Raw genomic sequence first — 15,480 nt, 5'->3', positions numbered from 1 at the left:
AGTTTCTCATACTGGTTTGGTAGCTTTCATCACTCCCATTCCGCTGCCTACTTGCACTTGCTTTAATCTCCACCATTGTTTTTACTTGCTGACACTTTTTTTTTCATATAAGGTCCATTTAATACTGATTCTCATTGTTTTAATTGACCTTTTTTTCTGTGCAGGCAATGGGGAGAGACTAGGTAGTCCAGTTGGGGAATCCCACAAGCCGCAACTTCCGCAGAAGAAGGAGAAGAAGGATTTTCCGGTCAGTACATAAGCCTTGTTGCAGTGTTTAAACCCATTTGTCACTGAAAAATGTAGATTAAAGTGGTTGTAAACCCTTACAACACACTTTGACCTACAGGTAAGCCTAGATTAAGGTTACCTGTAGGTCCAAGAAATATAGGTTTAGGAGATATTTGCCCGAAGACAGGCACCGCTGTCTACGGCGCATGCGCTGTAGACAGCGGCGCACTGAGCGTGGCATCGCTGTCAACAACGAAGATGCCGCGCGTGTCGGCTCCCGTGCACATGCTCGGGAGTAACGTCATCGCGGCTTCGCCGAATGACAGCGGCGGAGCGCGAGACCCACCGAGAAGATGGATGCGCCGGACTACAGGGGACAGCGGTGACTTCGCTGGCTCCTGTGTCAGGTAAGTGACACATAATGGACTACTATGCGATGTGATGCAATGCGATGCATAGTAGTCCATTATGCTTTGCCTTTGCAGGGAATGAAAGAGGAAGTAAACCCATGAGGGTTTACTTCCTCTTTAATAATTCTCAGTATAATGCCCTTTACTTTGAGAATAGTATTGTATATTCACAGCTATTTTTTTTTTTTTTTTTTTTATTCTTTATTTAAATTTTCAATTTTTACACTCATTATAAAAAGAAGTAGGACAGTGGTAACTAATACAATACACCCAAAATACATCACGATTACATCCAGAGTCCTTTTCAATCCTCTATTCCCGAACCCTCTACCCCCCCATGCACGTCCCCTCTCAACCTCTGACCCATCTAATTGGTCCTTCCACTTCTCTTATATGTTCTTTCTAGATCCAATTCTAGGTCTACTGGGTTATTTCCCACACATATCTCCATGAGTTTTTGAAGCCCTTCCATTCATCTTCCTTATCTGTTTCCCCCTCCTCCCTCTCTTTATCTTGCTCCTTCTCCATTTTTTGAATATAATTTATTTCATTTATCCACTTACTTATCTTTGGGCTTTCTATTTTTTTTCCAATATTTTGGGATCAAACCTTTGGCTATATTTAATAATATCGGTACCAATGAAGTCCTATATACCCCCCATCGGTCTGTCCGTCACATGGAATAGACAGACCCATGGGTCAAGTGGGACAGATTCGCCCGTTTTCTTTTTTTATCAAAGTCAAAATCCTTATCCAACAGTCTCTTATTGTGGGACATTCCCACCATATATGAGCCATTGTGCCTACCATTTTGCATCCTCTCCAGCATTCGGACAAAGTTTCCAGTTGGTAACGACTCAGTCTGTCCGGAGTAAGGTACCATCTCACTAGACATTTATAATTTATCTCTGTCATCCTCGCATCGGGTGCCGTTTCATGTCTCATTCTCCAAATATTACTTAATCTAATACTCGTGTCCCTCATGCCTAATTCCCTTTCCCGTTTCTTGATGCATGGAGGTTCCTCCCCATTCTCCTCCTCCAACACCACGTTATAGATATAAGCAATACTGTTTTTGGGGTTTCCTTTTACTATCATCTTTTCTATTACAGTATATTCCTTTTCTGAGCGAATTTGGTCGGGTCATTTTTCCACAGATCTTTTCACCTGGTTATACCTCCATGTATCTAATTTCCCACGATCCGTGTCTCCTACTAAATTCTGAAAGGTGCAAATTTTCCCCTTTTCTACTATATCCTTTTACCTGTATATCTTTTTTTTTTATCCAATTTCCCCCTACCTCCCTCATCCCTGGTGCAAAAAACACATTATCCTTTAAATAATATATTCACAGCTATAAGCATGCAACTGTGCACGCTCCAAATTTTGAGACCGCGTTGTGTCCGTTTTACAACCGCCTACCTCCAGGTCCAATCAGGCCCACTACAAACATTGAAAAAATAAAAATGGAGGACTGCGTCCATATCTATTTGGGCAGACCGGGTCTGAGGCAGCCATGTGTAAAAAAAAAAAAAAACCAGAGTCCATTTACTCCTGACCGCCCATCGTTCAGAGCGGGGTCTGTCCAGCTGCCACTGGCAGAATACAATGTCTCAGGAGAGGGGAGATACATCGGGTCCCGAGCAGCAAAGGAAATCACGTCGTATGACGGCGGCCCACAACAGCTGCTGCTTCCCACCGTCATATAACAGTGGGTGAGCGGGAAGTAGTTAAATGACAGATACTGGCTAAATTTGCTGGTAGTAAAAGGGGTTAAAGGGGTCCTCCAATCCAAGCTGAAAATGAAACCTTAATATGAATTCAGAGCACACAGCCTGCATGCTTTTCAGTTTTTTTATGCAGGCTGTTGTGCTCCAGTCCTTCCCACTATCTGGGAACCTCCTCTTATGATGTAGGTGAGGGATTCACATACATACCATTTGTAGACTTCCATCTTCCTCTCACATATTGAAAGCCTGATGTGAAAAAGGGAATAATTTTAGCAATTTCAACCTGTCACATAATTACTGTCAACCAACAGTGATCACCAGCTGGGTAAATGCATGTGCAGCTCCCTGAACTTTTCCAGTGGGTATTCGTAAAAGCCTTAGATGGACATGCTTTTTAGCAGAGTGCCTTTTAAAAATTAGCTTTACCAGAACATTATTTTTGCATGAAAGTTTGCAATAAAATTTTCATGAAATGACATTAGAAAATACTCTTGTATACAAAAATGATGAGTCCTGTCTACTGCAAACTCAGGAAGACCTATCAGGAAGGCCCTGTATATTTCTAAAAGCTGGTATATACAGACCGAGGCAGAGTAAAGCTGGGTATACACATATCAAAATTCATCCAGTTCAGCAGGAATCGACAGAAGATGGTCGTTATTAAGCATTCCTGCTGGAAAACCAGCCTTCAATCAGCATTTGCAGCCAATTGCTGCAGCTCTGATCAGTGTATTTTGACAGAGGGAAGGGGAGAGCGTCCCCTCTGTCAGAATACAACAATAGTGCAGTGGGGCAGATTACTGCATCAACATTGTTTGTGTGAATGGTGGGGATCTGTCACTTCTTTTTTTTTTTTTGGTTAAACCAGTCTGTCTATACCCTGCTTAACTCTGTTACCTGGAGCAGATGTAGGCTAACAATGGAGTTTTGTGCCATATATACCGCAAATAATTAATCTAGAATATCTGTCTTCTAGAAACCAGCGATAAATGGATTACCACCCACTCCAAAAGTACTTGTGAGTATTTAACATCTATTGAAAAACATGGTAAAGTTTTATCTCTCCTCATATTCAGACACCCAACACAACTGCTATAGCAGGGAAAACTAAAAATACAGGCGTTAGTACAACATCTATATGATTGCATATCGATTTCTGCGACTTCAACTTGGCTTAAAGTGAACTCGTGCCCACACTGGGCACACTAAAATATTTACATATTCAGATGGGATATCAAAAGCTTTTTAAAGCAAGTCATCATTCACCAACATAGCTATAGGCATTGATGAGAAATTAATCTTCAAAGATCACAACTGAGGCACAGTCATCTTTTTTTTTATTTTTTTTCTATTACTGTCTATTGCACCAGAATCTTGGAAGGCTGCCAGCTTTCTAAGTAATCACACAGCAGGTTAAGGCTCCTTTAACACGTGTGCGACTTAGGATGCGACTTTTGAGACCCAAAGTCACAGGACATGTGAAATGCCATGTATCTCTGAGAGCCATTCCAATGGACACTACTGAAGTCACAACTTCAGAAAAGGTTCCTGCACCACTTTTGATCCGACTTTGAGACAACTTTAATGCCAGAGTGTAAAAGCCTTAGCAAAGTCATATCAACGTCTGACTCCAAATTTGCACTGAAAAACATGCAATTTTGGAGTCGGCTAGTCAGAAAGGAGCCTAACAGAAACTGACCCAAACACAAGGGTCTTTGTTGTGATCGTTGAGAATGAATTCGTTTTCAATACAAGCAACAAGAGAGTCTGGTTAGCTTGCTTTAAATTGGTTGTAAACCCTTACAAACCACTTTGACCTACAGGTAAGCCTAGATCAAGGCTTACCTGTAGGTCCAAGAAATATCTCCTAAACCTACACGGTTTAGGAGATACTTACAAAAAGACAGCCACCGCTGTCTACGGCGCATGCGCACTGAGCAGGCCGCAGATCACGGCGATATGCCGCTCGTGTGCGCATGCGCGGTAGTGCCGTCATCGCGGCTAGGGCGAATCATAGCGCCAGAGCAGCGAGACCAGGAAGTCACTCCGGGATACATGGCAGTGGTGAAGATGAAGGAGGAGGCCAGATTCGGGGGCTTCTTTCTCAGGTAAGTTATTCATAATGAGCTAGTATGCTATGCATATTAGCTCATTATGCCTTTGCCTTGCAGGTTGCATTTAAAAAAAAAAAAAATATATATATATATATATATATATATATATATATATATATATATATATATATATATATATAAAGTTTTCAGCCAAGGAAGCTGCCATCTTGGCCTCTGTTTAATCTACAACTGCCATGATGCTGCACGTGATCAGTTACATCTGCCATTTGATGGTTTGACAGTTTGGTTAAGAGCACAACCAATGGGAGTGCTACATTTACAGCAGGTGTCGGAAATGAAACTGTTTTATGGATGTTTATACTTCCGCTTTAAGAATATGTAGGTACTTTAACCACTTCCGGACCGCCGCACGCTGATCTACGTCCTTACTTTGAAGGGGGATATTGTAGTTATGGCAGCAGCTAGCTGCCATAACCCCGGTAACCTCTTGTTTCGCCACCATCGGTAGAGCGAGAACAATAATTCTAGCCCTAGACCTCCTCTGTAACTTAAAGCATGCAACCTGTAGAATTTTTTAAATGTCGCAGATGGAGATTTTAGAGGGCAAAAAGTTTGTCGCCACTCTACGAGCGGGCGCAATTTTGAAGCGTGACATGTTGGGTATCAATTTACTCGGTGTAACATTATCTTTCACAATATAAAAAAAAATTGGATTAACTTTAATGTTGTCTTATTTTTTAATTAAAAAAGTGAATTTTTTCCCCCCAAAAAAAGTGTGCTTTTAAGACTGCTGTGCAAATACAATGTGACAGAAAGTATTGCAATGCCCGCCATTTTGTTCTCTAGGGTGTTAAAAACCCTAAACATTATACGTTTTTTTTTTTCTAAGTAATTTTCTAGCAAAAAAAAAAAAAATGTTTTTAACTTGTAAACAACACATCTCAAAAAGAGGCTTCAAGAGGGAGTCCCTTGGAAACAAAAATATTAAAAGCCAGCAGCTATAAATACTGCAGCTGCTGACTTTTAATAAATGGACACTCACCTGTCCCAGGATCCAGCAATGTCGGCAGCCGAGACCAATCAATCGCTCGGCTCTCAGCTGCTGCCGCCACCATTCTAGGTGAGGGAATCAGGAAGTGAAGCGCTGCGGCTTCACTTCCCGGCTCCCTACTGCACATTGGCGCTAGTCGCGCAGCGCAATGGCAATGGTCCGCGCTGTCTCTGGGACCTGTGTGTGTCCCAGCAGACAGCGCGGCGGGACAGGAAACGGCATGGACTCCCGTGGGAGTCTATGCCCGGACGTGGGTGCAAATACCTGTCTTAGACAGGTATCTGCACCCCCCTCCCCCCTGAAAGGTGCCAACTGTGACACCGGAGGGAGGGAGGGTTCTGATGAGCGGAAGTTCCACTTTAGGGGGGAACCCCGCTTTAAGGCTGAACTGCAGCATCACCTTTGCTCTTGCACAGTTCTACTCTCTTGTACTGAAATGGCTTGCTCTGATTTCACTGTAAACTGCTCACAATGTGCCTTAGGAGCTGCAGCAAGACAGATAAAGCCTGCCTCATCTTTTAGCTGGGGGATTTCCACATCTAGCTTTTTCCTCCCTGGCCTGCCCCTTTTATTTATCTCTTTCAGCCATGGGGGTTCAGCATCACATGTCAGCATTGCCACAACTTCCTGTTTTCAGGGGAACAGGGAAGGCAAAATATAAGCAGATTAAAGTGGTTCTAAACCCTTACAACGTAGACAGGGGCGCGCATGCGCACTGAGTGCGGCACCGTCAACGGAGAATATGCAGCGCGTGGCGGCACCCGTGCGCATGCGCGGGTGTGACGTCATCGCGGCTTCGCCGAATGACAGCGGCGGAGCGGCAAGACCCACCGAGAAGATGGATGCGCCGGACTACAGGGGACAGCGGTGACTTCGCTGGCTCCTGTGTCAGGTAAGTGACACATAATGGACTACTATGCGATCCGATGCGATGCGATGCATAGTAGTCCATTATGCTTTACCTTTGCAGGGAATGAAAGAGGAAGTAAACTCATCAGGGTTTACTTCCTCTTTAAACCTTATTGTTCAGTTTGGGCACAGGTGCACTTAAATATTGGATGTGCATCCGAAAACAATCTCCCAATATCCTCATGTTTACTGTATATGTAGCATGTTACTCTAGTAAGAATATTTTTTTCTTTGATTAGTCTTGTTGACTGTTGTTTTGGTGGTGTCCTGATCTCTCCAATGTATTCTGCCTGTAATCGTTGCAATGTCTTGCCATGTTTTCCTAGATGGGAGCCTGTTTTTCAAAGGTTTTCGATGGGTGCCCTTTGAAGATAAATTGTGCCACATCCTGGATACACCCAGATACTAAAGGTAATTTAGCATCAAACAAAACCTCACACAGGTGTTTACAGGGAACTTGTCGGCGATGGGAGCTGACATGTTTTTAATGTGTACGTTTAGAGACTCCGTGGTTGTAAATAATCACCTTGTGAAACAACCCATTCAGTGTAACATAGAAATGGAAGGCAAAACTTTTGTGTACAGATAGTTACATAGTAAGGTTGAATAAAGACACCAGTCCATCCAGTTCAACCTGAGTGAGTGTCTACAATTGTCCCTATCCCTGTATATTGCACACTAACATCAGTCCCTACCCTCAAGGAGCCCACAATCCAAGGTCCCCATTCATATACTAGGGCCAATTTGGAACAGAAGCCAATTAACCTACCTGCATGTCTTTGGAGTGTGTGAGGAAACCGGAGTACCCGGAGGAAACCCGCACAGGGAGAACATGCAAACTCCAGGCAAGGTAGTGGCGTGGTTGGGATTCAAACCAGCGACCCTTTTTACTGCTAGGCGAGAGTGCTAACCACTACTCACCACTGTGCCACCCTAAATATATAGATATAAAAAAAGAAAAAAAATACCCTTTTCCCCTTTATTTTTTTTTAAAGTGATCACATTCCCTCTATTCTCAGCTGCATAAGAGCTGGGGGAGGAGAAGAAGCAGCAGCGCACTGAGCTTCCCAGTTAATGGCTGTGCAGGGGAGTGGTGATCATTGGAGAACAGGTTGAGTTTCCAGCTAGTGAATTAATCATGATGTGCTCTCCTGCTTGGTGTGGTCAGTTTTTAATAGGAAAGCAGAGGGAATAGCAGGAACACCAGTGATTTCACACAGAACTGGATACGTTCTCATACAAGTACTCTCTCTCTCTCTCTCTCTCTCTCTCTCTCTCTCTCTCTCTCTCTCTCTCTCTCTCTTATCGACTCACTGGCTGTGATTGTCAGCAGTGGGAGCCATGTCTCAGCCAATGAGGAGGGAGCGTCGCCGGAGAGCTGAGGTTCTCGTGCATATTGCTGAACCGAGGTGGAGCTTAGGTAAGTATTCGGGGGAGGCTGCTGCACAGAGGAGGTTTTTTACCTTCATGATTAGAATGCATAAAGGTAAAAAACCTTGAGCCTTTAGAACCAGTTTAGGGTCAGCCATACATCGAAATTCGTCAGGTTAGCAGGGACCAGATGAATTTCCTTCCATGTATGAGCAGGCTGCTTTTACATACAGTCAGCTCCATAAATATTGGGACATAAACACAATTCTAATCTTTTTGGCACTATACACCATCAATGGATTTGAAATGAAATGAACAAGATGTGCTTTAACTACAGACTTTCAGCTTTAATTTGAGGGTATTTACATCCAAATCAGGTGAACGGTGTAGGAATTAAAACCGTTTATATATGTGCCTCCCACTTTTTAAGGGATGAAAAGTAATGGGACAATTGGCTGCTCAGCTGTTCCATGGCCAGGTGTGTGTTATTCCCTCATTATCCCATTTACAAGGAGCAGATAAAAGGTCCAGAGTTCATTTCAAGTGTGCTATTTGCATTTGGAATCTGTTGCTGTCATGAGATCCAAAGAGCTGTCACTATCAGTGAAGCAAGCCATCATTGGGCTGAAAAAACAAAACAAACCCATCAGAGAGATAGCAAAAACATTAGGTGTGGCCAAATCAACTGTTTGGAACATTGTTAAAAAGAAAGAATGCATCGGTGAGCTCAGCAACGCCAAAAGACCCGGAAGACCATGGAAAACTGTGGTGGATGACCGAAGAATTCTTTCCCTGGTGAAGAAAACACCCTTCACAACAGTTGGACAGATCAAGAACACTCTCCAGGAGGTAGGTGTATGTGTGTCAAAGTCAACAATCAAGAGAAGACTTCACCAGAGTGAATACAGAGGGTTCACCACAAGATGTAAACCATTGGTGAGTCTCAGAAACAGGAAGGCCAGATTAGAGTTTGCCAAACAACATCTAAAAAAGCCTTCACAGTTCTGGAACAACATCCTATGGACAGAGGAGACCAAGATCAACTTGTACCAGAGTGATGGGAAGAGAAGAGTATGGAGAAGGGAAGGAACTGCTCATGATCCAAAGCATACCACCTCATCAGTGAAGCATGGTGGTGGCAGTGTCATGGCGTGGGCATGTATGGCTGCCAATGGAACTGGGTCTCTTGTATTTATTGATGATGTGACTGCTGACAAAAGCCGCAGGATGAATTCTGAAGTGTTTTGGGCAATATCTGCTCATATTCCACAAAATGCTTCAGAACTCATTGGACGGCACTTCACAGTGCAGATGGACAATGACCCGAAGCATACTGCGAAAGCAACCAAAGAGTTTTTTTTAAGGGAAAGAAGGGTAATGTTATGTAATGGCCAAGTCAATCACCTGACCTGAATCCGATTGAGCATGCATTTCACTTGCTGAAGACAAAACTGAAGGGAAAATGCCCCAAGAACAAGCAGGACCTGAAGACCGTTGCAGTAGACGCCTGGCAGAGCATCACCAGGGATGAAACCCAACGTCTGGTGATGTCTATGCCTTCCAGACTTCAGGCTGTAATTGACTGCAAAGGATTTGCAACTAAGTATTTAAAAAGTGAAAGTTTGATGGATGATTGTTAATCTGTCCCATTTACTTTTGGCCCCTTAAAAATTGTGAGGCACTTATACAAACTGTTATAATTCCTACACCGTTCACCTGATCTGGATGTAAATGAAAGCTGAAAGTCTGCAGTTAAAGCAAATCTCATTTCAAATCCATTGTGGTGGTGTATAGAGCCAAAAAAAGATTATAATTGTGTCGATGTCCCAATATTTATGGACATGACTGTAAGTTGATCTCTCAATTGACTTGTGGACAACCAGCCTGTTGGAGTTTTTGTCCAAACAATCTCATTATATTATAACAGTGGGGAAGGCTTGAGTATGTGGATGGGGGAATCTGATCATTTTTTTTGTTCGTTCGCCAAAAAAAAAAATGATCATGTATGGGCTGCCCTAGCCTTTGTCCGTCTTTTCTATCCCTTTCCTTCCTGACAACCTTTCTTCTCTGTCATGTAGGAAAATATGTAAAAGTGATAGTCTGTTTAACCTGCTCATAACCTATTTCCTTATTAGATCAGTATATCATCTTTGGTACGGAGGATGGAATTTACACCTTGAATCTAAATGAGCTTCATGAAGCCACAATGGAGCAGGTAATGGCTAATAATATACAGACTGGCTACCTGATATCAGTGCTGGGGCAAGGTCACCTAGAGCCCACAGCCAATGTGCCCCCCCCCCCCCAAGAAGTATAAGCATTGTGTGTCAGTAAAGAAATATTGGGCACTAATCTGCATGATTACCGCCTAAGCACCCAGCACAAACCTCTGCCCCCTCCATCCCCCCACTCCAAAGCCCCATCCTAGCACAAGCACCCCCTATTATCCCTACTAGCACCCAGAAAAAAATATTTCTCCTCCTAGAACAATTCTTACTCCCTGCTGTCCCCCAAATTCCTCCACCCAACAAAAATCATCTCCCCTCAATCTGCTTGCCTTGCCCCCCCCCTTTTGCTTACGTGATACCACAGTGCCCAGGGCAGCCGCCCCTTGTCCAGGCCCTGCCTGTTATATGGCCAGTCATCTGGGACTGGTGCTCTTTGTCTCTTCAGCCTCAGATTTATTTTTCTTTGCATTGCAGCTGTTTCCTCGGAAGTGCACTTGGCTGTATGTCATTCATAATACCCTCATGTCCTTGTCAGGTAAGTTTTTTTTCACTTAGCGTAACGTTATTTACAGGGGATTTCCACCATCGTGGAAAAAGAAAAGACGTGAACAAGCCCTCTTCTTCTGAGCAGTGTCTAGTTTAGACAGCAAGCTGCGTTTTGCATGTATGTGCACAAAGAAGTATACGTGTATAAGCTATGTACATAGACACCGAATGCATGTCTTAGCTCCCACATTCATTTCAACAATTTTGTAACCCATGGAGCGCAATCTTTCAAGCTGCTGCAAAACAATAAAAATAACACAATTCTGCTGTCTAACTAATTGGGCTAGGTAGAAGCATAATGAAACCAAAAGCTTCATTATGTTTGGCTTTATGCCTCACACTGTGCAGTTTTCTTAAAATGTAACGATAGGCAAAACTTTTTTTTTTTTTCGATAGAATAAGGGAGTGTTATAACCCCTGTCTGTTTTTTTTTTTTTTGTCATCTGTGTACCATAGGGGAGATTTTCCTTCACTTCCTGTCCCATAGCCAAAACAGGAAGTTGGTGGAATCCCTCCAAAGTGAGGGAACACCTGGAGTGTCAGCAGAACTAGTGTCCCCCATTGGTTGATTTCCCCTCCTATTATTGTTCGGATGTCGACCCAAAACTTTATTTTTATTTTTTCACTTTCGAAAAGATTAACCAGGACAATGAAAGAGGGTGAATCTCCCTAAAGGGGACACAGAGCGCAATTTAAAAAAACTGAGGGGTGTTCTTATCCCTCTCCACTCTATCCAAAAAAAAAAAGAAAGAAAGGAAAGTTTTGCCTCTAGCTACTTTAAATCGTTTTTGTGCATCTGTTGCAAACTTCCTTACATAATTACATAGTAGGTGAGGTTGAAAAAAGACACAAGTCCAACCTATGTGTGTGATTATATGTCAGTATTACATTGTATATCCCTGTATGTTGCGATCGTTCAGGTGCTTATCTAATAGTTTCTTGACACTATCGATGCCCCCCCGCTGAGACCACCTCCTGTGGAAGGGAATTCCGCACCCTTGCCGCTCTTACAGTAAAGAACCCTCTACGTAGTTTAAGGTTAAACCTCTTTTCTTCTAATTTTAATGAGTGGCTATTAGTCTTGTTAAACTCCCTTCTGCAAAAAAGTTTTATCCCTATTGTGGGGTCACCAGTCCGGTATTTGTATATTGAAATCATATCCCCTCTCAAGCGTCTCTTCTCCAGAGAGAATAAGTTCAGTGCTCGCAACCTTTCCTTATAACTAATATCCTCCAGACCTTTATTAGCTTTGTTGCCCTTCTTTGTAGTCGCTCCATTTCCAGTACATCCTTCCTGAGGACTGGTGCCCAGAACTGGACAGCATACTCCAGGTGCGGCCGGACCAGAGTCTTGTAGAGCGGGAGAATTATTGTTTTATCTTTGAAGTTGATCCCTTTTTTAATGCCAATATTCTGTTTGCTTTGTTAGCAGCAGCTTGGCATTGCATGCCATTGCTGAGCCTATCATCTACTAGGACCCCCAGGTCCTTTTCCATTCTCGATTCTCCCAGAGGTTCTCCCCCCCAGTCTATAGATTGCATTCATATTTTCACCACCCAAATGCATTATTTTAATATTTTCTACATTGAACCTCATTTGCCATGTAGTTGCCCCTCCCCCCATTCATTTGTTCAGATCTTTTTGCAATGTTTCCACATCCTGTGGAGAAGTTATTGCCCTGCTTAGCTTAGTATCGTCTTAAAATACAGAGATTGAACTGTTTACCCCATCCTCCAGGGTATTTATGAACAATTTAAATAGGATTGGTCCCAGCACAGAACCCTGGGAGACCCCACTACCCATCCCTGACCATTCCGAGTACTCCCCATTTATCACCACCCTCTGAACTCGCCCTTGTAGCCAGTTTTCAATCCATGTACTCACCCTATGGTCCATGCAAACGGACCTTATTTTGTACAGTAACCGTTTATGGGGAACTGTGTCAAATGCTTTTCCAAAATCCAGATACTCCACGTCTACGGGCCTTCCTTTATCTGTATAAAAACTCACCTCCTCATAGAAGGTTAGTAGATTGGTTTGCCAAGAACGATTCTTCATGAATCCATGCTGATTACTGCTAATGATACCGTTCTCATTACTAAAATCTTGTATATAGTCTCTTATCATCCCTTCCAAGAGTTTACATACTATTGATGTTAGGCCAACTGGTCTGTAATTCCCAGGGATGTATTTTGGGCCCTTTTTAAATATTGGTGCTACATTGGGTTTTCTCCAATCAGCTGGTACCATTCCAGTGAGACTGTCAGTAAAAATTAGGAACAATGGTCTCTCAATTACTTGACTGAGTTCCCTAAGTACCCTAGGGTGCAAGCCATCTGGTCCCGGCGATTTATTAATGTTAAGGTTCCCAAGTCTAATTTTAATTCTGTCCTCTGTTAACCATGGAGGTGCTTCCTGTGATGTGTCATGAGGATAAACACTGCAGTTTTGGTTACTGAAGCCCGATTCCCTCCTGAAGACTGAGGAGAAGAATAAATTCAATACCTTCGCCATCTCCCCATCCTTTGTAACCAGATGTCCTTCCTCATTCTTTATGGGGCCAATATGGTCTGTCCACCCTTTTTTACTGTTGACATACTTACAGGAATTTTTTTTTGCTCTCCTCCGCTATGTGTCTTTCATGTTTTATCTTAGCCGCCCTTATTGAACCCTTACATTTCTTGTTGCGTTCTTTATAAAGTCTGAATGCTGCTGATGTTCCTTCAACCTTGTATTTTTTGAAGGCCTTCTCCTTTGCTTTTATATGCATTTTTACATTGGCGTTAAGCCATCCATGACGTTTGTTAGCTCTTTTAAATTTATTACCCAATGAGATGCATTGGCTAATGCCCTTTTAAAGCAAACCCTTCTCTCCTCTGTGTTCTTTGTTCCTAAGATTTTATCCCAATTTATCCCTTCTAGCAAGACTCGTAGTTTAAGGAAGTTGGCTCATTTGAAATTCAGTGTGTCTGTATTCCCCTTATGTTTCCTATTTGTGTGATTTATACTGAAGCCAATTGACCTGTGATCGTTGAAATTGCCCCGTATTTCCACATCCATTTGTCCTGCAAGACATTTAGGAACTGGCGAGCCTTAGATGAATGTGCGGTTCCTTCCACCCAGTCTATGTCTGGATGGTTAAAATCCCCCATGATGATAACACTTCCCATCCTTGTAGCTAATCCAAATTGTGATAAATCTGCCCCCCCCCCCCCCCCCCAGTTAGGGGGCCCTATAGCATACTCCCAGTATTATATCCCCACTGCCCCTTAGGAGTATAAAAATAAATTGCAGCATACCTATATACCATAGTTTGTAGCTGCTATAACTTTCATGCAAACCAATCCATATACACCTATTGGGATTTTTTATCAGACATGCAGCAGAGTACATTTTGGCCAAAATGCATGAAGGAATTTTATTTCTTTTTTATTGGATCTGTTTTATAGCAGAAAGTATTTATTTTAATTTTTTTCAAACTGTTCAATCTTTTTTCATTTATATTGTGGGGGGGGGAACAGTGGTGACCAAATACTTAAAAAAGCAATATTTTTGTGAAAAAAAAGATATAGATTTGGTTTGGGGTACAGTGTAGCAATTTTCAGTTAAAGTAGTGCAGTGCTAAGTGGCAAAAATGGTCTGGCAATGAAGGGGTAAATCCCTTTGGGAGCTCAAGTGGTTAAGAAAGCTATATGTTTTAACAGTATGTTAATTGGTTAAAAATTACTGTGTCCTATTCAATTTTAAGTACAGTTTTTTTTTTTTTTTTTTTTCAGAAATGTGTCAATATATTGGGGTATGGAGCAGTATGTATCGCAAAGGGTTAATAGCATTACAAAAGAGGGAGATTGGCTTGAGGTGGGGACCCGGCTAACAGTCTGGAGAGTATATTGTTCCTGCAGGGGAGGGGTAGTTGCGTACATAGAACAGAGGATACATTGGATGTCAGATGGCACGGCTCCAGTGGACTCATTGAAATGCGGGATGTGACATTTACACACTACAATGAAGACAGGAGAAGCTAATAAATGACATGAGAACAGAAGGCTCTGGCTCCTCTCCTGTACTAATAAAGGACTCAATCTCTTTACTTGGCAACATGGAGATGACAGTCCTGTGTGGCAAGTGATGCACTGATAGTCTGGTCTCTGAGGAAGATCATTGATCTCTCCGAGTTCGAGGTGGTGTGCTGACAGCTCTGGGTCTTGATGGGGTGCGCCGACAGTCCTGGGTCTGAGGTGGTGCCCTGGCGGTCCTGGGTCTGAGGTGGTGCCCTGGCGGTCCTGGGTCTGAGGTGGTGCCCTGGCGGTCCTGGGTCTGAGGTGGTGCCCTGGCGGTCCTGGGTCTGAGGTGGTGCCCTGGCGGTCCTGGGTCTGAGGTGGTGCCCTGGCGGTCCTGGGTCTGAGGTGGTGCCCCGGCGGCCCTGGGTGGGAGGTGGCGAACTTGGAGAGTACGGACTGTGTGACTTAGTAACATAGCCTTTTCTTGTACAATATCTAGATTTAGGGTATACAACTATTTCTATGTGAGTTATTATAGAATAACATTGAGAAATACATTATATATTATGCCTAAAACATTTTCAGTTAAACATGTTTCTAATTTAAATCTCTTATGTTCTTTTTTTATGAATATTCTTACCTGGTGGTTGGAAACGCAGAAGGTAAATTATTTACCAATAATGTGTCTTACCATCCAGCTTTCAGAGATTAGACAATCTATAATTTTGTTCTTCTCTCTTTTACTCTCCAGGGAAAACTCTGCAGCTGTATTCACACAATCTAATAGGTTTATTTGAACAAGCCAAGAAGCCTGGTCTAGCAGGTCATATCCAAACGCATCGCTTTCCAGACAGGATATTACCCAGGTAAGCTACCTACTTTACTTTATCACTTACCCATCTTTTAAACGTGTGGCAGTGTTTTTATTAGCA

The 15,480-nt window shown here is 42.8% G+C and overlaps 1 protein-coding gene across 2 annotated transcripts in view; it reads left to right on the top strand.

Annotated features, from left to right (window-relative positions):
* Nucleotides 1-15,480, top strand: part of MAP4K5 (mitogen-activated protein kinase kinase kinase kinase 5) — a 211,938-nt gene that overhangs the window by 176,900 nt on the left and 19,558 nt on the right. For both annotated transcript variants that reach the window (XM_077466776.1, XM_077466775.1), the window contains exons 18-24: nt 165-247; nt 3,345-3,386; nt 6,730-6,814; nt 9,910-9,989; nt 10,477-10,537; nt 11,205-11,207; nt 15,300-15,414. In XM_077466776.1, the coding sequence (XP_077322902.1) occupies nt 165-247; nt 3,345-3,386; nt 6,730-6,814; nt 9,910-9,989; nt 10,477-10,537; nt 11,205-11,207; nt 15,300-15,414 (469 nt within the window). The remainder of the gene's footprint in view (nt 1-164; nt 248-3,344; nt 3,387-6,729; nt 6,815-9,909; nt 9,990-10,476; nt 10,538-11,204; nt 11,208-15,299; nt 15,415-15,480) is intronic.

This window comes from Lithobates pipiens, unplaced genomic scaffold, assembly GCF_037356315.1.
Source record: "Lithobates pipiens isolate NorthernLeopardFrog02 unplaced genomic scaffold, aLitPip1_a1.2 Scaffold_37, whole genome shotgun sequence".
Lineage (NCBI taxonomy): Eukaryota > Metazoa > Chordata > Amphibia > Anura > Ranidae > Lithobates > Lithobates pipiens.
The sequence above is the reverse complement of the archived record's forward strand: the minus strand, read 5'-3'. Positions and strand labels throughout refer to the sequence as shown.